The sequence below is a fragment of the Seriola lalandi genome, unplaced genomic scaffold (genome assembly GCF_002814215.2).
Source record: "Seriola lalandi dorsalis isolate HSWRI2012SDOR001 ecotype SW California unplaced genomic scaffold, Sedor1 jcf7180002054695, whole genome shotgun sequence".
Lineage (NCBI taxonomy): Eukaryota > Metazoa > Chordata > Actinopteri > Carangiformes > Carangidae > Seriola > Seriola lalandi.
This window is the reverse complement of record NW_019525248.1, coordinates 1,075,944-1,102,767: the sequence shown is the minus strand read 5'-3', so window position 1 is coordinate 1,102,767 and position 26,824 is coordinate 1,075,944. Positions and strand designations below refer to the sequence as shown.

Here is a 26,824-nt window from a genome sequence, read left to right as displayed (position 1 = left end):
CGTTCAGTAAAAGTAAAAAATGTCTTACCTGTTGAAGAGACCAACGGAGAGATGGAGCAGGTACATGTGGAAGAAAAAAAAGAAGAAAGAAAAGAGAAAGTTAGACCGGCTGATGCTGAAGAAAATTCTTCATTACTTTCCATATCGTATTCCTTTAGTAGTTTGTATCTAAGCTTAACTTGAAAGAGTTCAATGCACAGATTTAACAGGGATTGGTGAGAGAGTCACACTGCAAGAAAAGATAGAAATGTCTATGTATTCCTTTGGCACATGCTCAGTGTTGCCCCAGTTTCACTCTCACCATCAATTACACACACAAGTACATGTCTAAACACATAGAGACACTCAAATTAAAACCGAAGCAGCACGACTAAAAGCCTCGTGAGAACAGCAGATATATATTGTGTGTGTATGAAAAGGTCCCAAAATCTGTAAAGTCAGTGAACCTGTTAAGCTCTAAAACGTTTCTTAGAAATGCTGGTGAAGTCTCCAGCTGAGGGGAAAATGGAACTAATTCCACTTTCAGGGCAAACAAAACGACAAAGAGAGATGTATTGATTCTCAACACAGCTCATTCTATTGTCTTTATATGTGGATGGTGGATCTAGGCACAAAAAGAGGCACATACTGGCTATTATACCTGAAATATAGCCTGCCATTAGAGCAAAACACCTCAGAGGGAGTCACAGGGATTAGACTGCTCTGAAATAACAGAGCAGACCAGCCTGTGATAAGAAACCCTAAAGATTCAAGGATTGAGAGTCTGGGTAAAACCTGTTCGTCTGGAACTGACAAAACATCTTAGTATGGATTACGAGCGGGGGATAAGCAAAAATTGATAGCTACTGCTCCTTGAATCTCCTTGGGCAGATAATAGTTTACCCTCTAAAAGACAACTTGACTTTAATAAACATAATAAAGTCAGTGCTACTTTGGAGTAAACAGCTGCCAAAGATGTCACAGAGGGAACACGGGCAGCAGTCTGTTTCTCTCTCACACTCTTCTCCTGATGACAATGGACTATGTGGAATATGGGGACATAGACAGAGCTAAAACTAACAATTATTTTCATTACTGATGAAGCTGCAGATTATCTTCTCAATTAATCCTTCAGCCTATGCATGTCAGAAAACTGTTAGAAATGGCCATTACAAGTCCAAGTTAAAGTCATAAACCTTCTTGGAGGAATGTTAGGCTATTTTAATCCATGATCAAAATAGCTGCAGATTATTTTTTCTGTTGTTCAACTAATTGATTAGTTTCAAGCTCTAGATAGAAAAAGAGCAAACTATTCATAACGTATCTGTGTCATTACATCATCAGATCACAGGGAACACGGATGCTCATGTAACATATCCTGTGGACTCAGACTGAGACAAATAGCAGATGAAAACTGTACCTATACTGACCCCCTCTGGAAAACATGGTAACGTACAGCTGATGGTAACAGCACTCAGTCATGGTATTTCAGAGCGTCTTGAGGCTGTTGGATGGCTTTAACAAACGGAGACACATAAAACTGACTGTGGGAAGTGGATGAGCTCAAAAACAGAATCTGTAATTACTGAATCATGTCACACAGAGATGTAAAGAGGAAATCCAGATGAAAATCCAACATGTTCACAACTACTGCACGATATTTAATCCAAGATAGATTTCTTGTTGTAGCAACACAGTGAGAAAATTAGAAGTAGATACAGTAGCAGATACGTTATTGTGGTCCACTTTGATATACCTCGCTGGCTATCTGCCCACTCCGTCCAATCACCTCGTAATCTAATCTAATCCACAAAAGGAGAAAGGACAATGAGATGGACACAGAAATCGATGACCCCTCTCTAATAACAGATAAAAGGGGAGCATGTCTGCTCTCCAGCAAATGTTTTCATCTCAAGGAAAGTGGTGCAATCGACTGGATTAAAGGGGATGCCCATATGAAGATCAGAGCCCTTTTAACATCTCTGGCTAAGGAAGTGACATCAATGAACACACAGAATTAGAAACATGCTTAAAATTAAAATGGCAATTCCACGAAAAAAAGCATACTTGATAACTTATGTTTACATTTACATTCAATAACAAACTGGAAATGATTTTTTTAAGAGTTTCAGTGCGGATGACCCTTTCGACCCACTATATAAAGTGTATAACTCGTCAGCATCATCTCATTCTTTTGTTGTTCAGTTCAAAAAAGGTGTAAAAACTGCACAAATGTGCAACAGGTTAATTCCCTGCTCTCATATATCCTAACAAGCTGAGACATTCAATACTAGTCTTGTAGTGGTTTACGTTCGTCTGTCTGCGGGAGAAGAGAGGAAAGGTGCATCCTGACAACATCACAGAGTATTATAAGAGGATTTAGGTGGAGCTGGATGGAAACAGCAGACACACGAGGATAAGTCGGTATTGCCTGAGTAATACATAGACCAACACTCTTCATTGATTTTACTATAAGGTTAACAGTTTCAAAACCTTCCTCTATCCCACTTCTCCCTGCCCTTCTCCATTTGCTCTTGCCTCTGTCCCTTAATTACTCTTCATTTTTTGGCTGAACTTTTAAGCCACAAAGGTTAGTGTTAAATGAATCTAATATCACTAACAAAACAAACAAAACATTGCTTGCCAATCAATACATGCACATGCACACTAAAGAAATTAGCGACAGTCTGTAGGTGCAGTGTGACCCAGGCAGCCGAAACTTCCATATCTTAAGCGAGTCATTAAAGTTCACAGACACAGAACTCATTTCTGTTGAGTTAGAAAGTTTGACTGTACTTAAGTGCTCCTGCTGCTATAGTGACAGACTGGTGCCATCTATCCATGCCGTCTTTTCTTCCTGATCTTATTCATGCTTCCCACTCCCTCTTGGCCCCAGAGTAAAGGCCAAATTGCAGAATGCCTCATCCTGAGCAAAACTCATTATAAAGGACTAGAGACTGAGAGAGAACAGAGGAGTCTGTGTGACACTGTTGGCCAGAGACAAACAGATATGCAAGATGGAGGTGGAGGAGGAGGGGGGGGGGGTGAACTCTTTTTCGCCATGATTAAAGGAATAAAGAGCACAAATAAGGAGTGAGAGGGGGGAAGAAGAGATGAGAGATGTCTCGCTAATGAAGTGACCACTTCAGCACAGAAAGGCTTTTGGCGATGTTGTTTTCAAATGTAATATCAAATGTCCCACAACGGCACAGACGGCAGATGCATTCATGCACCATCATGCACAGCCACCGCACTGTACATGCACACAACACAAATGTCGACTGCTTGTCACCATGTGAGTACACTAGCAAAAAAAGTACATGAAGCTTTTGGAATGACCTGATTTTCTGCATTACTTGGTCATAAACATGTGATCTGATCTTCATCTAAGTGACAAGTGTGGAAACAAACACGGAGTTCTAATAACTAATAACGCACAAACAATTATAATCTTTTGTGTCTTTGCTGAACATGATGGAAACAGCAGGTGAACCCTTGGATTCAATAACTGGTCGAACCTTCTTTGGAAGCAGTGACCTCAAACAAGCACTTCCAGCAGCTGTTGTTCAGAGCTGCACGATGTTCAGGAGGAAATTTGGACCATTCTTCCTACAGAACTGCCTCAGCCATATTCTAAAGGATGTTTGGTGTGAGCCGCTCTCCTCAGGTCATTTCACAGCATCTCTGTTGGGTTAAGGTGTGGGCTCTGACTGGGACACTCCAAAAGGCATATTTTCCATGTTTGAGGCCATTCTGTAGTAGATTTACTTCCTTATTTAGGGTCAGTGTCCCGCATCTGCTGGCGGACAGCCAACCTGACATTATCCTGTCAGATACCTTGACAAACTTGAGAATTCATTCTCCCCTTGATGATGCTGAGCTGTCCAGGCCTGGAGGCAGCAAAGCAGCCCCGACTCATGATGCTCCCTGCAACATACTTCAGCGCTGGGATGACAGCATTGCTTCGGGTAAGTGGCGAGCACAGGAGAAGAATGATATTCAGACAGAATAGCCCTCCACTTCCCAATATGTTACCAACCTGCTGCTGCTGCTGCAGTACCTCTAGGTATGATTTCCTCGCCCATAGCTGCTATAGTGTTATTTCATACCTTGCTTATTGGCAGGCTGCCTGTGTGGATTTAAGCTTAGCCAGTGGTCTCTCCTGTGGTTGTGTACGTATTTTCTTATCTGCATCCTCCACTGGTGGCCTTCAGATCTTATAGGCCCCCACAGAGCCACAAAACACAATAGTGAAGCTCACACCAGAGAGAGAGAGAGGATTCTATGAGCTCGAGCTCTGCCAACACCATCTCTGTTTACCTTACCAAGTACAGAACCAGCTCATGATATATATCACTCAACAATACCAACAACACCTATCCTGAAATTGCTGACCAATGCTTGTAGTGTAAGAGCATGTAACTGAATGGTGTTAATCCAATAAGCAAGAAGCTTCTTTGAGACTTAAAGTCCTTGAAGTTAAAAATCAACCACAAATTTAATTAAATTTTTCTTGGGTAGTTTTTTCAGATTGTTTCTTTGCCCAAAATCCAAATATATTCAGTTGACGGTTATAAAACACGAGGAAACACACAAACCATTTCATTTAAGAAGCTGAAAGCAGCAAATGTTCAGTATCATTGCTTGATAAATGACTTGATTATAAAAACTATTGTCCGTTGCCTCTCGATCAACTCATAAACATGCAATTTCACCACTACTCTAACTACCATGTGGCTTTCCTCTGGGTCTGCCCCACACTGACACACACAGCGAGTGCATGTGCTGGGCTCATCAAAGAGACAATGTCAGGATTACAGCGTGAATGGCCCACATTCTGTTGTCGACATTTAAGTGAATGCTTACACAGGGAAATGTGTTCTGATCAATCCTCTGAAGATCAAACAAACGGAGCGCCGGCCTCGCAAACACACTGGGACCAGCAAAACAACACGCAACAGAAAGAACCAGAGGCCGCTGGACACATTCAAGCTGCATACAAGCGCACATCTGTGTACTCATCCCTGCACATAACACATAGATTGAGAATTCATTGATCCCTCTGGGGGGATCAATATTCACTCGTGCACAACCACACACATAATACTGTGTAAGCTCCCCACAGGTTTTTCGTTGTCCATCTCCTTTTAGTAATCCTGTCCTTATTTAATCTACATGGCAACTCCCCTTTAAATCCCAGGTCAAATGGCGCACTGTGGCAGAGGGATAAAAGAATAAAAACAGAAATGAGAGTTGTGCTGTTTTAGGAGACTTTCCAATACGTCAAATCACCTCAACAGCCTGTTGTTACGAAACTGACGGACTGATGCTTGGCTACAGAACAAAAAACAAAACAAAGCTCACATCTGTTATCTCGAACAGGAATGTAATCTGAACTGTCCAGTGTGATTTCCTATTTATTCTACTTTTATTAATATTGATTTTCGATTGGTCTGACAACCGACCCTGCTTAATGGTAATCGATTGTAACTAAATGATGTGTTTATACAAGGTGCTGAAATACAGTGGACGTAATAAGGCCAGATTCTTTGCAGTCTTTGCTCTGACAGGACAGGCTGTAAAGATGCAGGAAAAAAAATGAGAGGACACAGAGAGCCAGGAAGCCGGTTTTATAGGTAACCAAACATGTCATTACAGAAGTGGAGCTGTAGTGCTTCAATTATCCTCCTCTTAGTTCATTCCTCCGTTTTTTATTGCTGCTCTTTATAACATCCCCCTCTCTTTGTAAATGTAAGAAAGAATCACCATGTCTCATTCTTTCCTTTAATTGCTCACTTTCTTTTCTTTTGCTCAGCCCAGTTCCCATTCACACTCGTGCACCGCACAAAACTCTTACAGTAACAAAGCAAATGTGGGACAAAACAACCCACGTCTGAGCTGATAAGTAGACGTGACATTAATGGAGTGGATTACTTGTATCTCATTTAAATAAAGATAATGCCTGATGTTTTCCCCGTTTTGTTCACTATACTTAATGCTCTTTATGTTGGAATTTATGGAATTCAGTCACAGCCCACATAAGGGTCGCTACTTCCCATTCAGCCACAGTGGCTCCATTGTCATATGAACAATAGGCATAATTTGTTAAATGGCCATGTGAAATTTAAGTGGCCCACAGAGTGAGACTGAGGAGGCATGACTAGGGATTTGGCAGTGATACAGGCAATACTGAGGCTGGCAAGTAATGGTACTGTAAAACTTCTATATCCATCAACCGCTGACCTTTGATGTGTGCAGATGTGCTGACTGTTAATTGAGCGCTCACCTGCGTGCGCAGTCTGGCATGAGACCACTTCCATCTCTTTAATTGCAGGGGCTACAGTAAGTCAATTCACTGCATAGATTACCATACAAGAACAGAGAGAGAACACAGAGCCTGGCTCCTCTAGACGTGCTCCATACTGTATATCACTTAACTCAATCATTCATGGCTCATATGCACTATACACCATTTACGCAGTTAAAGAAATCTGCTTTTCAACTGGCTCTCAAATCATACCATGAATAATAAAACTAATTTAGGTTTGCTTCAAATGTCCTCCGTTAAAATCCAAGCTTTGACTTCCCAAGAACCACATGATAATTCTTGTGATGACCACGTCAGACTATATACTGCTAAATCCTCCTTCACCTGAGGGCACATGTTTTAAAAATCACAATTTCTCCTGCTGTACTTTCTCCCCTTTATCTCCCCCCTGCAAGGTTTGTGCAACCTCAGAAATCGATGCATATCTTCCCTCTCATCACTTTTCGTTTGTTTACAACAACCAATACCCCTGCAGCGTAGACCAGATCTGGGCAACCACAGGATTTATACAGTTGTGTGAAGATATTGCACCCCAGAGTCATATAATAATTTATCCTTTTGATCTGTGTTCAATACTAATTCCCAGCAGGGAATTCCTGGGCTGACCTGCAGGGCCTGCGTGAGACTGACTGTATCAGAAATATGTCAAAATAAGAGAGGATACTAATTAAAAAAAAAAAAAAGTGTTATATTTTCTTTTTAGTTGTTTTGTAGTTCCAGCAGAATACAGAAGTTGATGTTCTTGACAGCGTCTAAATATTTCCTTCAATATTTCATCATATTGTTCCTTTTTTTCAGCCTTGCTAGCAGCATGGGACGGCAATGTTGGTCTTCTGGTTTTGTCTGTTGTTCAGTCCATCACTTTGGTCCAGACTGAAATACTTCAACAACTACTCGAGGGACTGCAATGAAATTTTGCACAGACATTCGTGGTGAGTCAGAAACTCCAGCTTTATTGTCAATAAAGTTGTTATTTGGCAATAAAGTTGTTCTTTATACTACAAGTGTTGCTGGAGTCTCCACAGATTCAGATTTTTTCTCATCTCCACGGACATTAGAAGTAGATGGAGTTGTGTCAGAACTCCTCACTCTGCTTCTACAGACATTCATGGTCCCCAGAGAATGAAACCTACTGACCTCGGTGATCCCCTGACTTTTCCGCCAGCGCCAACATGAGGTTGAGATTTGTGGTTTTGACTGAAAACTCCAAATTTCACAGGAATCTGTCAAATAGTGGTACAGACATTTGTGCATCCCTCAAGATGACTGACTTTTCATCTAGTACCACAATCAAATCAAAATCTAATTAAAACATTGTCTCAACACTTTGGTTTATGAACAAATACCTGCAAAACCAATGACATTCCTTTCAGGCAATGATAGCACGCTGACATGCTTATAGCCAAATTCCTCACAGGCCACTTCCATGGCTTTCGACTCTGAGTCTTGTTACTGTTTAAAGAGATGATAAACACAAATTTGTAAAGTCTGAAGAAAATTCCTTCCTCTGACTGTTAAATGAGTTTGAATGCATCCCAAAACTTCTTACTATAAAATACTTTCAAGAGCACTTACTTTCTTAGATTTCACTTCTATTTTAAAATACTCGGTCTCATCTGGGTTATTGTACAGAGAAAATTTAAATCAGTAGCATGCACTATTCATACAACAATAAAGACACCAAGATTCCTCTGGCGAGCTAATACATTCCCCGAACTGCAGGAAGGATTTACTAAGAAGCAGAAGTGATAACTTAGTTACCACTCCTGGCTACCAAGACTTAATTAATTCCTTGCACCACAGAAGTTGGTCTCACTCTATTTTTAGGTGCTAGTTTTGTATCGCTCTGAAAGACCAAATGAGAAAACAGCATGGCTCCTTTCTATCTATTTCAGTTTGTTAAAGTCTTACAGCTTGAGCAGCTGATCGAGACGAGCTACACCTTTTCAATTTCCTGTTATGTGGAAACAAGACTTCGCAAGAGTCCCTTTCGGCACAGCTCACTGAGGGTAACTCAGCCAAAGGGAATCTGCTAACAAGTCTGCACACACAGACATGTGGACAGAGACGCACACAGACGTACTCAAACATGAAACAAAGACAAAGATCAAAACAGGCACACAAAGTGGATTCTATTTGCCACTGAGTGTGGCCTGTAAGTGTAGTCATCCCTCTGATCAGCAACACTCAATCCAGTGTGGGAATCCACATCTGAGCTATAAACAGCAATCTCACAGTGTGTCTCTCTCCAGCACACATGCACAGACACATTGTGGGTGTGTTTGTGTGCATGTCTGTGTCCTTCCGCAGAATGAAATGGTAGCAGTCGGGAAGGCCAATGGGAGGAAATGTGCGGATTTGGAGTTCTGTATTTAATCTATTTCCCTCACTGGCTGTACCTTTACGTCAAAGTGGTGCAGCCCCAATGACAAAAGGTACACATTCTGCCTGTGTGTGTGTGTGTGTGTGTGTGTGTGTGTGTGTGTGTGTGTGTGTGTGTGTGTGTGTGTGTGTGTGTGCGTGAATGTGCATAGATGTGTGTCTGTATTTGTGTAGCTATTCAAAGAGATCGAGGGCAGGACACAGGAGGAGTACAACTATCTGGGACAGTGCAGTTTTCACCAGTTGGTTCTACAAAGACACTGACAAGCAACTCAACAGTAACTCGATGTGGCACTTTAAAATCAGGTTATAACAACCTCAGCTACACAGCTGCATATTTACCTGCACAAACTTTTATGATTTGCAATCTGTTATTATAATTGTTTGAGTTGCAATATGTGTGTGTGTGTGTCTTGTGTGTTGTGTGTGTGTGTGTGTGTGTGTGTGTTAAGGGTCAAAGTGGGAGGTGGGGAGTTATGTGAGAGGAAGTGAGGTACGTTGGAGGGAAAGGGGAACCTTTGGGAGTGGAGTTCATTTTCCCCTCTTCCTGTTTTCTGTTTTGTCTCAGCAGGCTGGGCCACCTTCTTACAGGATCAACACGATCTCTCTCACTCCCACGGTACGTGTGTGTATGTATGTGATAAACTGAGAGAACGCTGTAAGATAAACTGAGAAGGAGAACTGATAAACAGAGAGATCTTAAATGTTTTCCCTTTGTGAGTGCAGCAATCCATCATGAAAGGTGTGTTCAAAAAGTGTCATGAATGTAGCTTGAGCAATGACATTGCTATCAGGACGCCCTCTCGCTGTGTTGCCATGGAACACGTGAGGAAATTAAATCATTTATCTCTATGTCCAGGAAATAACCTTATGAAAATGAAACTGTCTGGTATATGTTCAGTCTCTCTCAGGATGCAGCATTTGTCTTGCTGTTGATTTGAATAACGACACTGTAGAACATCTACTAATCCCCTCACTGGTTACCATGGAAACAAAGAAAGTCTTGTGATACGTTGCCTGTGAGAAAAATGCAGATTAAATATAGTTAAAGAGATGAAGAAAAATTAGACTTAAATGTCACTGAACAGGCGGACTTTTACATTTACCTTTACATTTTATGGTTAACTTGGTCCCCATCTCCCCAGCTGTCTCTCAAGTGTGTATGTCAAAATGAAGTGCAACACTTCAATACTTTAAAAACACTGCGACTGCAACGATGAGCCGTCATTGCCCCACCGGCCTCAGATGAATACTTATAAGTTTGATAGTTGTTTCGTGGCGTCTTTGAAAGCTGCATGACGGGAGAAGTTAGTAGGACTTTAATGTCAAACTCAAAGAGCTTTTCATCAGTGGCGCCTCATAAATTAGAGAACAGTGAAAGGTGCACTTATATGCAGCCATACAACTATAGCATTGTAGTTGAAAAACTTCATGAGGGCCATGTAAATACGTTGTCCATGCTGGACTTCTCTGAGGTCGACACCCTGAGAAGTAGCTTTAAAAATTCTCAGGGAGTGCAGCAGAAGGACTTGTGCATGCAGACAGTGGATGCACTCCAGTTTAATTTTGTTTTGACAGCCACAGGCCTGGTTCAGCGATGGGCTTTTGTCTCCACGGACTTTATTGGTGGAACTCTGGGATGAAAGCCTGTTCATCGGCGCATCAGTGTTCAGGGCAGATTTGAAAAGAGGACGGACACAAGCATAAAAGAGCAAGAAAACCAAAAGCAAAGATTGCTCATTTGCATCGCTGTGGGACATTTTCTTCCAGAATATTTCAAGTTTTCCACAAAAGAGTAACTGAGGTTTATTTCAGCTTGGGTTTTATTTTCATTATTTTGGCCTTTTTGTGTCTTTCCATAATAATAACACTGAACTCCTCAAATGAACTACTGAGATTTAGGGATGCAACAATACATCTAAGAGCAAGAGACTCAAGCAGTGTCGGGTTGAGGATATTATTTAGAACGGAAAACAAAGACAAACAGTAAATTAAACTATGAACATTCAGACAGTTTACAGACAAACCTTTCCTGTAAATTATTTCTGACTTTTCTCTAAGTCACTTTCTGCTTTACCTCCAAATAAAGTGGTTTATATGACACGAATAAACTGTGGCTTGTTTGCTATCTATCTGGCTCATGTTACTTGCTGTGTCAGACTCTGTCGGAATGTCGCCATGTTCCCAAATAACTGACAGATATGATGGAAAGAACTACAAAATAAATGGTGTGTCTAGATATGTAAATAGTAGAGTTTAGTTCTACACCATGCTGTGAGTGACGACATTCACTCAGAGGTCATACAAACATTACCACTTGCTGCCCATTTGTCTTCACTGACTTGTTGTTGCGTGAGGGCAAACACAAACACACACAACACAAACACTTGAAATAAAAACTTTCCCTAAGAAAAAAAAAACTTCTAACTTTAAAAGAGGGAAAAGAGAAACACGTAGTATAATCATCACAAGTCACATAAAACATTATTAAACTCTTAAACTTGACACTGATCCACTGCTGGACACCCACAGAAATACATTCCTGCGTTTGCTGTGCTATCTCCTGGCTCATTGAAATCTCAATGGGTGGGCACCTTGTGAAGCAACACAACAAGGCTCTATCAGACAAGATGGCACACACAAAATGTGTCATACCTTTGCACACACACACACACACACAGACACACACACACAAAAAAACAGTAACATCACATATGCAAATTGCCACATGCAATCTCAGAGAACATCAACTCCTTGTGAGACACCTCAGTCTCAGAATTGCCTCAGCAAAAAATTCTGCCATAGCAACAGGCAACGCTTCTGTCTGACTGAAAAGGCCACATTATGTGAAGAAAGTGGATACGACTCATTGCCTCGGCATTTGCCTCCACACGTTAAATTTGACCACATTACCATTGCATTATTGGTTTGGTGACAACGCTTTTTGCTGAGGCTGTTCACTGTGTCAACTCTCCCTTTCTGATTTCCTTCTACAAACCCGGACACCGGACCACCACTAAAGCAGAATGTGAATCACTTCTGTAACGTTGCACAGCTCAGGTTTCATTTGTGAATTTGAAAAAGATTCTCTCTAAGCTAATAAGCAAAGAGACAGACATAAGTGATTGTCAGATTTGCTGGGTAGACAGTGAATAATGGAAACACTCCTGGGACGTTAATGAAAGCTGCCATGGTAATTGTGCTGGGATTTGACAGCATTTTCTCATTCACAGCTTGAAGTGCTACATTGAAATAAAACTAATTCGAATGGATTGTGTCAGAAAAAGATTATTTGATGTGCAACCGTTAAAGGTCAACGGCAAACTCCACACAGTCTCAGTCGGCACAGTGGCACACAGATAGACCGTGTTCTCTGTTTGCAGGTTTCACCGACTTCAGTACCGCTATAAATGTATTGCGATCGTACTAGTGCCTACTGTTACTATATCTGCATGCAGCACGGTGGCACACAGCATACATGCTGACACTACAGTGCTCCCAGTCAAACGCTAATCCTGCATGAATACAACCAGACACACAGTGAGGCCATACATCCGTTTCACTGGCAACTTCAGTGCAGGGCACCGATGTCAAAAAGCACAGTCAGGGTTAGAGCAGCACATCTACCGAGAGGGGCCACTGAATTCAATTATTAACAGCTACATATGGACTCCAGCTGGATTAATAATGAGGGTCAATACATCAACGTATTTATTATGAGAGGTGTGCAACAGCCTGTGTGCACACCTACATGAAAACAGCTTCTTGAATCTTAAGTTGTCTGCTGCAATATTGTGTTTACAGCTAACATGATGTCAGGAGAGACACTTCGGAAAGCTGACAAGCAAAGATGGAACTGGAGCCAAGGACCAAAACGAATAGGTTCCTCTTGGGGTTGCAAATGTGCATAGCAAATTTCACACCAACCGGAACATTGAAATATTCTCAAAGACAAACAAACCAATGGAATGAAATAACCACATTATCTGGCAGAAAGAACTTCTTTCATTTATGTAAATGCTGTTCATTCGTCATGACCTGTAAATATGACGTTTAGATTTATCATTTCTAAAATCATTAAAGGCTATAAATCATTTATATGTGAAGGAATTTAGTTTCTTACAGTATATGAGAGTGCATGTTCCCTCAGCAGTGAGCAGTGGGAGTCATTTGTTGCTTAAGGAATGTTTTGGGGCAACAACACAAAGAATTTAAAAACCCAGACTTTCTGAATTCAGATGTTGAGCACTTTATTGCCATAACAAGGACACAATTAATAGTTTTCCACAGTCGTCGCTAGTGGTGGAAAAGAATGAAACGGCTAATTGATTTTGATCTTAACGAGCAGTAAGTGCCAGCGCAGAGACAAAGTCTACAGCTGCAACCACATGCTCAAACATGTATTGTGAAATAAATAGAGTCACACACACTAACCAGATCATTTATCTCACACATCATCACGCACAGCATGTGTATCTGGATGCACGGAACATACCCTGCAAAACACATGTTCATATGGTAATTGTACGGTATGTGAGCACCCTCTACCCTCCTCTACTCCCCAAACCTGAAAAATCCACACACACACACGCACACACACATGCACACACACACACACACACACAGTGAAATCGCCCACATATACTGCTGTCAAACATATATCAAAATCCCTTCTGCTGTCTGTGATTTATGACGCTGACTAATTACATAGCTGTTCTTCAGAGAGCCGGGGTGGGAGGGTTAAAGGAAAGCTGGAAAGAGAGTGGAGGAAATGGGGGCAGGTCCTGTGCTACTAAAAGTCAGCTACAATAAAGTGTTTGTGAGAAGGAGACACTGCGGACAGAATGTCAAATAGAGACTTTGATATTAAAATACAGATAATTATAACACTGCCACACACACATACACATGAAAAGAGTACGTTAGGGAAATAAATATCACTATTGGACTGAAAATCAGAAAAAGTCCCATGTGCTTTTCCTTTGATCATATTTGTAACGTGTACCACACTTTGTAATATCACTTTTAAGTCCAGTATTTCAAAATCAAAATAGTCTCCATCATGACTCTCCCCAGAGTAAATGCAGCTGGAGTGGGATTTTTGGTTTCACAATCATAAAGAAATATCTAAACAAGTATGATCAAGACAAGAGATATTCATCTTGAAATCTTTTCTCAGTTGTGCTGTTCCGTTTCTTCTCTCTTTTTTTTTGATGAGACAGTTTCACAACAGCTCTATTGGCGCTTTTATTTTTATTTTTTTTACCAAAAAGGACACATCACAGTCTGCATTCAACACTACAGGGATGGAGGAAAAGACAAGACACCTTTAAACACACTCATCAAACTCTGAATATAAAACTTGCTGCAAAACAAATACAAAGAAGTTCCAGGTCTCAAAGCCCTCGTCGCCATATTTATCTAATAACATTAAGCAAGTGTTTTCCACTGGAACACACAGCAGAGATTTACAAGGGGGAGAGGGAGAGAGGTAGCAGAGATATGTGAGTAATACTGGGACACCATTATCTCTTTAGCCAGAGTGGCAGCAGTTTATCACAGCAGTCAATCATCAGGTAATCTGTGAGAAACTCCTTCCACTTTCGCTACCTCAGAACACTTAGTCAGCGTCCACTGGCTGGGCTGCCTCAGATAAAGATGTTACAAAGACTGGGTCAGCAGACTCCATGACAGGTTATGTTAGGTTTCTATTTTATTTATCACCTTTTATTCAAACTAAAATGGCCTTCCTTGTGCGTCGTGGTCTGCAGGAATATATGGCAATTTCTAGTGTGGTGTTTATTGCAAGAGCTCATTATTTGATCAGCAGGAAATTAATACATTATTTTTTTTAATAAATGATATAAATTACTCTGCTAAAAATCTACATTTTTACCGGTTTCAGCTTCTCAAATGTGAAGGTTTTTCAGTTTTTCTCTGTTTTCTATCACTGCAAAGTGAACATCTTGGAGTTTTGACAGTTTTAGTTCTGTCCTCACTATTTTCATACATTTTAAAGATTAATAAAAAAACAACCAAGAGATTAACTTAATGAAAAACGTATTACTTGCAGCCCTTAACAAATCCAGGTCAATAACTCAACAACTGAGTAATCCAGTAGTACAGCATCTGTAATCTGCAGTTACAGCAGAGTGTGTTAGTCCAGATCGCTGTTCACTCTTTGTCTGTCTTTTACTGTTATGATCCACGCTGATCCTTGACTGGAGCTCTGGCTCACTCATCTTCCCCTCCACTGACGCGGCCACCTTAGGAATGCCATTCCAGCAGTCAGTCCATAATTCCCGCTCAGTGTTCCCAGTAATCCCTCTTCTCCGGCTGTTCTGAGCCTACTTCCTTCCCCACAGCTGCTGGCTGGCCCGGCTTGCTCTAATAATAGGACAACAATGCCCGCCCCACGCCCGGACACACAGCACTGCACTACTACTGCAAAAAAAATGAAGAAACCCCCCCCAACTCTAATTCCAAAAACATTTCTCATGGAATCTAGATGTTTTTAAGTGTTTCCCCAGCTTGACACAAGTTTTATACAAAAAGGTCATAAAATGTTTAATCAACATAAATCTTTTAATGTCACTATAATTACTGATGTCTAGCTCCAAAAGTGCAACTTTCTAAATTGTTGACATTCAGTACTTATGTGTGTGTGTGTGTGTGTGGGTAATAGACTGCAGCATGTAAACACATGTTGGTGGAGGAATGATGGTGAGGCTGCACAGTCAAGTGAGCCACTATCTGTGGTAGAGGAGGCACAGAAGACACTGTAATCATGCAGGAGCTGATAAATGAAGACTACACACACACACACACACACACTGCTGAAGTACTTAAACACTACCTTGTGCTTTTGCCACAGTGTGTTGGAAGGGGACTAAACCTCCACACACACACACACACACACACACACACACACACACACACACACACACACACACACACACACACACAGGTTATGTATAAATGTCACATTTATGTTACATGGCCCTGTCAGCAAAGCAGCCCCAGGCTGCACACACAACAAGGAAAGGGAGGCATTAATCAGAAAAGAGTCCGGAGAGACTGAGAGCCGGAGTTTTTTTCTCTCATCTCCTGCTGCCCCACTTGTAGAAGCTCAGAATCACATGTTGCAGCTCTTAAGTGTCTTTGAGCCTGACAATTATTCAACAACTTCTTCTTTCCACGTTTGTTTCTTCCATAAAAGATAGTTTGCTTCTTTCAGCCTGTACTTTGCTCCTGTCTCTGACAGATCAGTGTGATAATGTTGCTTCCCTGGCACGTGAAAAGCTTCAACACCTTCTCCTCTCCTTCAGCCCCCCTCCGCCATTCCACCAAGAGAGCAATCACACAGAAAAATCACGAAATTTGCAACTCAGACCCCCTTTTCTCTCACAGAATCACTGGCCAGTGGACGGAGGAAAAGAGAAAAGAAAGGAATGCTAGTGCTCACCTCAGACAAGGTCCCACTACCGCAGGGAAAGCAGTAGGAATATCATCCTCAATCCACACAGAAAACCAAGAGCAACAAGTAGTAACTCCAGCGATTTCTCCTCCCCACTCTCGCACTCCTGCTTCCTTGCTCCGTTTCTCCCTCTGCTTCGCACTCATTCAGGCTGCAGTGGACTGAGCAAGTATGTGTGTGGTGTGTGTGTGTGTAAGGGTGTGAGTGTGTATGGTCCTGTGGACTCCTGCAGGGGCACTTAGCAGGGTTCAGGTCCTCCCCCTTCTCAGGCTCACACAGAGAGAGAAAAAAAGCTCACCCACACACACACACACACACACACACACACACACACAAACAGAGGGCAGGAGAGTATTCTCTTTGTCTTTTGTTGCTTTCTCTCACTTCCTTGCTCTGTGTTTTCAAATGTCTGTAACTCCCTGTTCTACAGCCCCTTTCATATGAGAAAGCGAATGACAGAGAGAGACCATGCATGTGTGTGTGTGTGTGTGTGTGTGTACGCTCATGCACAGGGAATGCCGTCGTGCCTCAGCGCCCGGGGCTCAGAGGAGGAGGAGGAGATGAAGGAGGTGGAGTTTAGACCTCAGAGAGCTGAATTCCTATATCACATCCAACCAATCAGAGGGCTTGTTGCGGTTGACCAAAAACCGCGGGGCCAGGCCGGGCCTCGCTACCACACTCCAGCTTTAAAGCATTAGCTGAAATCTGCTGTGCACTTTAGGCTACATTCTGCAGTGGTTCTATGGAAGAGCATGAGTGTTTTTATCTTGAAGAATTCCTTGTCTTTGTTTACAACTGCATTTTGCTCTGCCTGACAAATACTTCAATATTAAACATTCAATAAAAATATCTAAAAAATACTTACTATGTTTATTGCAATGGCAAGCCAAGGAAACATTATCTATATTGCACATTTCAGGCACAAAAGTAATTCCAAGGGTTACAAAAACTGCATAAGGCATTTAAAACACAAATTCCTCTGTCGGCTGCAAATGTCAGAGAGACAGAAAGTGTTGCAAAGAACACGGCCTCACCTGTTGTTTCCTTTCTCCTTAAATGCAAGTTCAACCCAACCCAAGCCAGTTTCCAAACCATGATTAAGCAAAAAGCTAAAGTCACCACACAACACTACGCTACAGCACAGGTAATAGGTATGTTACAGTAAGAAGTGGCCTCGCTGAGATGTTCGATGTCTTTTCCCATGACCCCCCCCACAAACACCACCACCCTCCTTCCTGCCAAAGAACAGGACTCTCATGTTTCTGCTGCCGTCCTTGGCCAGACATTTGTCAAGGAAGACATTTGTCCACGGAGGTGACATCAGATCCCCCCCCGTCCTCCTGCTATTCACACCAGTTTACTTCTACTTCAGTGTCGTCCTTCTCTCACATCTAGTCACACCAAAGCCTTAGGGCTGTGTAATAAGAAAAATATCATATGATGATCCCTCTGTGCAGCTACACTGTGTTATGTTAGCTTTTACTCAAATATATTTCTTTATTATTGCTGTCGTGAAATTTCATGTGATGGTAATTTAACAGGGATACAGTCATGCTAGCAGCTCCGTAAGTCTGTACTTAGCCACTGCATTGCTTCATGTGAACATGCTAACATCAGGAAACTAACATGCTCACAGTGCTAATGATAACATGCTGATGTTTGACAGGTATAATGTTGACCATGTTCACCATCTTAGTTTAGCATGTTAGCATGCTAATGCTAATTATCACTTAATACTACGTAAAACTTCAGTTGATGGGAATGTCATTAGTCTGGCAGGTACTTGGTCATAAAACAGTGAGAGTGAAATTGAAATGAACCAATCAAATTGAGAGATTGGCCTGATAGTGTAAGATGAAAAGTGAAGGGTCACCAATATATTACAATTAATTTTGAGATAGGTGTTAATGTGTTTCCACACACGGGAATCCAAGTCATTTCTTTAAAAAATAACTATGTCAGCCTCATGGTGGAGCTAGAAGCAAAGTCAGAGGCTCACCGAAGTCAACAGGATTCATCCTGTGGGGACAATGAATTACTGGATTAAATGTCATAGGAATCCATCCAACAGTTGTTGAGATATTTCAGTCTGGCTCAAAGAGGTGGACTGAGAGACCAACACCGTCATCCCCAGGGCCACGCTGCCTCCGTGGCTAAAAATACAGAAAAATGCAAAAACTTTTGCGTGGCATTAACTTAAATTAATTAAATCAAATGTGCTCTACACACACCAAACCAAACTGCATAGGACACATGAAATCTGGAAAAGAAAAACCAGGTTTCAAACCATCTGTTCTACTGTTGCTATTATATTACTATAAAAGCATTCTTAATGTATTTACATTTATGTAGCCTTTAATAGACCATTAAGTTATTTAATGAGGAAGTTTGTAGTTAAGGTAAACACATTAACACTGACTGATCCAGCACAAAAATTGCGGAGACAAGATGTTTATTGAACTACTTTAACATCTATAATTACTCTAATTATAATAATTGCGACAGAGCATTAAAAAGCCAATAGGTTCGAATAAACTGATGACAGACAGCTCCGTGTTTCCTCCACTCCACATTTAGAGTCCCGGCTTCCAAAACCAAAATGGAAACAGCGCAGTTTCCACACATATCCAGTAAATGTGAAACGATACAAATTGCTGTGTTGCAGAGGCCGTGTGTGACATCAGTGAGGATGGGATAAATATGTTGATCTATTACTTTCATATGTTTCTCGCCTCTGAGGAATTAAGCACAGCTACAAAACTCTCGACATCTTGTAGTGAGTTTGTCTTTGTTGTGCACCAATGCCTGATGAGGAGTTATATGACACATTTTGGCACGTGAACACTGCTTCTTTTGAAGATTGGCCCGATCACTTCCAAATTTCAAAAACAGTTTGCTACAATTAGTGAGGCTGTTTTCACATATTTGTTTTGATGAAAAGCTCAGTGCTCTACAGATTCACATGTCATGTAAAAAGTGCTAAGTATACAAATATGTAAGACAAATGACCACAGGTATTCACAGGTGTATAGAGGTCAGTGTATATTAGTGATCTGCCATCAAATGATGACAGAGGACGGCTGAAACTTTAGTTAGGAGGCAGGGACGCAGTTTCAGTTAACCTTACTTGTGAAATGTGATCACCTCAATACGAAACATCAGGTTGTACAAAACATTTTCAAAGAGCTTGTTTTCATTATTTAAAACAGTTAAATGCCAAAGGCCCTGCAAAGTGTTTTAGAGCAGACTGAGGTCATATCAGAAGACTAGGATGCTTGTTTAGGCAGAAGTTTGACTAAAGTCTAATCCGCCCCTCAATAAACAATTACCAGGGGAAACACCGGCAAAGAGGGAGTGAGAGTAAAATGGGAAAGACAGAAACCCAAAAGCCTGAAGTGACATAGTGAGTGAGTACTTTGGTATGTGGGCTATAGAGTTACACAGGGACAAAAAGTGAAGCAGTCTTCTCCTATAGACAACTCAGACACGCCTCTCCTTTTATCTCCCTGTCTGTTTGTCTCTCTCTCTGTCACAGTAATCCCTCACCCCCCCTGTCACTCTGTTTATTTTCCTGAGTTAATTTGTGTGAGTTTATGTCCAAGAACGTGAGAAAAAGTTGAGGACATTCATAGTGACGACGATGCTTAACCCCTGCCATCGAGTATGCACAGATTTTTGTGCATGAGAATGCGACACAAGTCTGGATCTCGGGAGTAAAAACAACAACAAAGCTTGAAGTTTTTCAAAAAAAGAATCTTCCTCAAGAAACGGCAGGTATGTTACTGCTGAGCCTGAGCCAGAAGAATGACAGCGACAATGGAGAAAAATACAGGATGTAAGGGGAAGATGAGGAGAAGAGAGAGCGGGATACCAGCAGCAGGCAGAAAGTAAAGAATAGAGAGTGTCAGTGTGACAAAAGAGCTGAACCATCGCTGACAAACAAGAAACAAATAGTCTACCTAATGTCTGCAGTTTCCTAACGATGTGCCATTCTGGACTCTGTTGAGCGCTTGGATGCTAAAAAAAAAATAAATCTGGAAATGAACACATTAAACAGTCAATTCAAATCAGAGTGTCTGGCTTAGGATTCGTCTCCTCTTGCCAGTACAGGCAGAGAAAAAAGGAATTTGTATTTCAGCTGTAGGAAGAGTTGGACATAGGACAGTCAGGAATGCCAACATCTGCCATTTTGGAGACAAAGGCACTTGTGTGCGGCACGTGGGGTCAGGCTGCTGCCATGCCTACCATGCCAGCAAGTGCTTTTTGTGGACGGATTCCAAAGGGAATTCAGCTTATAAAAAGGCGAGAACTGGTTAGAGTCTGGGGCCCACACCGGTCTAAAATGAATAGCACGTATCTGCCGAGGCCCGGCTTTCATTAGGACATTTATCACATACCATTCACACCTCTCCCTCCATATGGTTTCTGTCACTCTCAACTATCAAAATCCCCCGAACCTGATCATGCAGAGTGACATGAACTCTGAGTGTCTCGTCACAAATGTGTGAGTTTAGGTGGAGCACTATAACTCTGCTGATACCCCCCATGCAGAAGCAGTTTCCTACTTTCCTGAAGCCCCCTCCACCACCAAATCTTCGTCATATGACCCATATTTGCTATTGTTGACTTTACTTAGATCTGATCATGTTTAATCGTTAATGCCGGGAGGATTAGTTCTTCTAGCTGAATCCTTGATGTTGCTTGGATTCTTTAGAGAAATCCTTCATCCTGCCAAATCTAACAATGTTTTGCTGTAAACGGGCAAGTCTTGGCCAAAAGTGTCTCTGACTGAACTTACAGAAGTATACATATTGGATCTAAAAGCGGAGATTGTATTTGAAATATTGCCAACAGAACAACTCAATCTTAGTATAGAAAAACACAAACAGATATACAGTAACTGCCTTTAGTGCCTCCTTCGACATCTCGAAATGCCACCACATAGAGTGACATTAATTAGTTAGGGTGTCACACACAGTATCACAGTTTTCATAACCTTGTAAACCTTGTTTTATTTAATTAATCTGGTCTATAATTGAGAAAATTCTTCTTTCACATTTCTCTTAATGCATGTGGGCGTTTTACAGACAGCATACCCAGAACAGCATGTGACATGATGTAGAAAAAGACATTTTAACAGTTCACCCCATGATCATGGGTTGAATGTAATTTAATTGTGATGGTGAAAACAAAGCAGATAGAATATCACATGACTTTAAATCAACCATCTACAGTTTCATGTTGCTGCTTTTCTCAAGCTCTAATTTCAGGCTCAAATGACTGCATTTTCCCACCAGCATTGGTACTGAAATAAACACCCTGCTGGATCATCACAGATCTGTAGCTGGGTAAACCACACAAACAATGAAGAAGGGCAAACAAAACACTGATTAAGATCAGTTCATCTTACAATTCAAGAATCCTCTTTTGATTAGAATCTCCCAGGAAAAGACTTAAGTCTGCTAGTATTCATGCTCTCTCCGACTTTACCAGTTTCCTTTCACATAGTCAATATTTTCCAGCTCTCTCTCCACAACTCATTCCCTCACCACTCTCACCCTCTCTGGCACTCTGCTCAGTGTGGGACCAGCACATTTACATAAGACTTACAGAGACGTGAAAAGCACATTCCCAACATAAATTTGTTGTGAGCGTGTAACAAGCTCATGGCTGCGTTTGGCTCAGTTTTCTGCCCCTTGCAGTCACTTCAACTTAGACACACATCGCACACTTCGGCAGCAAAACATGTCATGGACACACACTGACACACGAATGCACGCACTAGCGCCCACGCACACAACATACACTAACATGCTTAACATCTACATGACATGCAGCAAAGGCGCAATTTACATTTGTGCACACGTTCTAGTTTTCTTTAACGCTCCATTGTCTCATATGCTCAGCACTGCTTTTCCCTGTTTCTTGACCCCGACTCCCCCTCCCCTCCCCGCAGCAGCGCTCTGTTGACTGACAGTCTATCATCAGGGTGGCTTTCTGACAAACAGGGCCAAATGGAGTCGTGCCACTGTTGCTGCTGGCCACAAGTCAGCTCTCTGAGGTTATTGCTTAGCTCTGCTCCTACAGTGTTATTTATATCCACCATCACCAGAGTAGTTGGTTTGATGAACTTTTCATCTGTCATCTCCTGTGTGAACCTCACATCTGTGGATCTTTTGGTTGGTAATCTGCTCTGTTTTCTTACTGTAACCTACCACTGTGCAAAAATGCACTTCTATAGTTCAGTCTAGTCACATTAAAAAAAAATTTGGAATTTTTTTCCTGAATTCAGTCAAATTTGACAAGACTTCATATTTTCACAATAAAATAAAAATGCCATTCTGATCAGATTGAAAAAAAAAATAAGGACATGGTCTTGCACTTTAATGATCGTTTTTACTTTTTCTTTTTGGGTTTCCTTTTTTGCTGCTCTCCAAAATAGAGTTAGTCAGAAACTTTTTTGACTGCAGGAACCTTTTGAGGATCTATTTTTAGCTCCTTTACGATAAGAGGAAGCTTCTGCTGGTTGTTTGTCTGTAGTCTGTTTCTGTAGGTACTGCTTTTTCACAGGGCCAGTAACTACCAAGGTAGAGTCTGCAATGTTGTGCTGGACCACAACATTGGGGCCAGCCTATGAATGTGAATGTTGTTGACTTACTGAGTGATGAAGTTACATTGTAGGTCAACTGAATGCCAGGTGACTGAGCGATAAGGTTATACCTCTGGTCGGTCCGGCCAAGTGTTGTGTAGTGGAGTTTTCCCCCATTGGTTGTTGCTCTTTCAAAATAAATTGATGCAAACAAGCAGTGTTGCCAAGTTAGCAGCTTTGTCACTAGATTAACCGACTTTTCAGACCCATGCTGTCCACATGGCAGCATGAATGAGCCTCTAACTTTGTCTCTGAGCGATCATTTTACAAGTAAATATAGCAGAAACCACAGAACAGTCTTTATCTTCAATTAATGTGTTTGATGATTTGGTCAGATGACATCAAGGTTATAAAAGCAGAGTTTTGTTGACTTGGGAGTAACTGCTGGTAACATGTAGTCTTAATGGTCTGTGTTTCAATCACTATTTCGTATTTGTTCTGTTGTCTGAAACAGAAACAGAAAAACATGTAAGTGAGAACAGCTTTATTGGGAATTCAGCTGTATTAAAATACTGTATATGTGAGCACAGAGAGGAGGAGTGATGCTGAAACCGACTGACCTTGGGTATTTTAGGTTTTGACCTGTTCTCGTTTAGAGCATCACTAACTGGTAAAACACAAGAGATTATTTTATTCTTTATGATAGTTATACAGTGGAAAACTCAACAATCAAAAACCAAGAGGATAAAGAGATGCAAAGCAAGTGTGAGGGAGGGAAAGAGAATTTTTTATTTATTTGCCAATTGCTTCATTGTGGTTATGTACCATGAACAGACAAATTACGCACTATAACAGAAAAAGAAACAGAACATCACCAATCAGCAGATTGCTACTCTGGAGACAGACATCTTTATAGCATTCATTACAAATCACACGACTGTAAATTACAAAAGAGCAACATGATGTTTTCAAACTCATCTATATTTACTTTGTTTTTTCTCCACATGCAAAAATGATGTCTCAAACCGAGCACTCACAGCAGTGCAATTTATGATCGGTTTCATTCGCTTCGGAAAGGCAAACACAATTGCGCCAAAAAAAATTTTGGTTCTTGAGTTAAGTCCTTGAGGCTCCTTAGTTCAGCTGCAAATTAAGGGGAAATGTGTAAGAGACACAAATGCATTCTGACTATTTCCATTTTACTCATTCATTCCTCTGAGACAATGACCGGTAGCACTGCAGCATCCCAAAATGCACAGAGGACGCATCCGGACCTGACTGCACAGGCCACATTTGGACATGGTCAGGGATACATTTATCCAAATATGCAGTGTCAGACATATGTGTCCCTGACCTCCATGAAGGACTATCTAGTTTGTAGTAAATATATATAGCTTGAAAAAAGCTTCCAAACATAGACTTCACATCTCCTGACTCTCTCTGCATCCCTCTCTGTTTTCATATCTCTTCTCTCCAGCATTTTCTTTCTCATTTTGACCATTTCAGTGTGTAGAAAGATTCATTATGCAAATAGCCACAGCGTTCCCCCTTTTTTCTTCTCTCTCTCTCCATATTTACAAAACATTCAAAGTTTCCCACCACAAATAAAGTCAAAAATAAGCATGGGAGAAAAATCCCATCAGAAGCAGCCACTGCAGATGCATTTGAGAAGAATCTTAAAGCCAAGTGTGAAACGTAGTCAGTCTCAATCTCAGTGTTATAAGATACCTTAAGAAAGTTTGTGGCTCATAGGAAAAGCAGTTTATTCAAGTTAAAGATGTGTATGTAAAGTTAATGTTTAGTTTTCATTTCAAAATAACATCCAACCCACAAATCAGAGGTCATCAGAGTTAGTTTAGTCTTAGAAAAGCCAGTGCCACAACACACAGCCTGTTATTTAAAACTACTCCTGACATTTTCTTCCAGCCCAGCAGCGTCACTTGCCTTGACCTCTGGAGGAGTACGACAAGCAGCCTGAGCTTTTTATTTTATCTTGTTCATATAGACTTACAATAAACGCTACTGCTAACGCAGGAGCAGCAGGGTCAGAAGTCTGCGAGAAAAGAGTGATTATTTGGAACATTGCCACAGAGCTGCCCTAAATAACAGCATGAGGGAGAGTGCTTGAATTCTGGAGGCACCGACCCAGAAATCAGAAAATGTGACATTAGTAAACAATACACAATCTGACTTTAATGCTTTTTTCTTATAGGCTGCTGGGCAGAGTTGTTAAAAAGCCATAAAATAATAGTAATTATTATACATTTTATTTTCTGTATCTCCTGTCATTGGAGATGGGAGATTTTCCTGCATTGTAGCTGATCTTTGTGATTTCAATTGAAGTGTATTTTTATTTGATTATCCTGAGCAAACGTTTGCAAAGTTACCTGCAAACGGAAGAACCTTCAATGGTTCCGAAATCTGAACTGAGTAAATAAGGTGTTCTCCTTCTTTAAAGCAGCTACAATCAATATTTCCATGATGACAATGGACCATGTGAAAGGGGTCGCTCATATTAATGAACCTAGCGCTGACTTTGCAGTTCTCCTCAGCTCTGCAAAGCTTAACATCAATTATTTAGCCGTCAAGGCTGCAATTTTATTGTCTCGCTTCACTCTCGCTGCTTTCATAGTGTCTTTTTGGCCACAGCAGGCGGAAGTTTTCAGCTCTAAAAATCCTGCTACTGGCTTAGCAGCACATGGTAGACAGACAGAAGTTAGTGACCAGCTGGTGAACATACAGTAGCGGAGCATTTAGCTGCTAAAGTGCCAGATATTTTCCTCATGAGTTGATAGAGACCAGAGCTAAAAGTAAGTGCATAACGGACACATTCATCATTTGATTGATGATGTTGCTGAAAATGGGAATAATGAACTGTTTGCTAACAACTTCACAAAATCAACTCAAATCAAATTTAATGTGTGTCACACATGGAGAAAGAAAAAAATGCCTTTTAGTCTCTTTTAACTCACTGTTTTGCCATCACTCATTTATTGGGCAGCAAGAGACATACTGTACACTATCTGCCCATGCAGCAACAAACAGCAGACACAAACATCCAGCACGTTTAAAACCCAGATATTTTCTCAAGATTTTAGGACCCGTCTAACCTTTAACCCTCAAACCCAAGTCCCTGAGGAAGTGGGACGTGCCAGAATGACCCCACTTTGCCAAAACGCCTTTCCACCGAGGGTTTAAAATGTAGATTTGCTTCCCAAAAGATGCAAATACAGAAACATGAACATACACACATACACAAAGGCCTACACACACAAAGATGTTTACAGCTGCTGGAAACAGGACAGACTAAACATGGTGTTTTTATCAGTTTCTAAACACTTTAGACAACTCTCAAGGCTGAAACCTCAAAGAGTGAAGAAAGTCTCTATGCCAGAATGAACTTGACTTGACCATGAGGCCTGGCGTAAGATAACGCTTCCTATCTTAAAACTAGATTAAAATTTCTAAGCTGACAGCCCAGTTCCTAAATTTACACACCGTGTACCACCCAGCTCCGAAGTCTGGCTCGATTCTAGCACATGACAACACAAGCAAGAACAAATCTTTTATTAAAAGCTGAACATTCTTCAAGACAAAGCCCTGTAGCGCTTTCACCCACAAGACCACAGTTTCATCTGGATAAAATCTGGGAATTTTAGAAGTGCAGTCAGAAACCCTAATTTACTTCAAAATGGAAAATGAGTGAAAAGCCCCTTGTTTTTCACAAAAATGCTTTATAGCGAAAAGGAGGAAATCTCAGCCGGTTTAATCCCTGTCTAATCAAAGTTCTATCTGACACACTCACATATACACACACACACACACACACACACACACACACACACACACACACACACACACACACACACACACACTTAGACAAAAAATGTGTGTCCCTGTGTTTTCCCCTGCAGTACATGAGCTAGCATTCAACCTTTCTCAACTAGGACAAAAACATACAGACCTATTTACATGTCAATGAAGGCCATGGATAAGGAGTTTTTCTGCCTCTCCCTTTTTTACTCCCCTCCCTCAACATTCCTCTCATCTCTATGTGCCCCTATAAGCT

At 41.2% G+C, this 26,824-nt stretch overlaps 1 protein-coding gene across 4 annotated transcripts in view; it reads right to left on the bottom strand.

Annotated features, from left to right (window-relative positions):
* Positions 1 to 26,824, bottom strand: part of dab2ipb (DAB2 interacting protein b) — a 123,221-nt gene that overhangs the window by 94,426 nt on the left and 1,971 nt on the right. The window contains exon 1 of one of the 4 annotated variants that reach the window (XM_087178702.1): positions 22,032 to 22,052. The exons of 1 other annotated variant lie outside the window; for it this stretch is intronic. Coding sequence is in view for 1 of the 3 variants with exons in the window: in XM_087178701.1 (XP_087034827.1) it covers positions 17,201 to 17,261 (61 nt within the window). In the remaining 2 variants the exon portion in view is untranslated. Of the gene's footprint in view, positions 1 to 16,154; positions 16,360 to 17,200; positions 17,277 to 22,031; positions 22,053 to 26,824 lie in introns of those variants that run through there. 2 more of the 4 variants (XM_087178701.1, XM_023423953.2) reach the window with 2 other exon arrangements.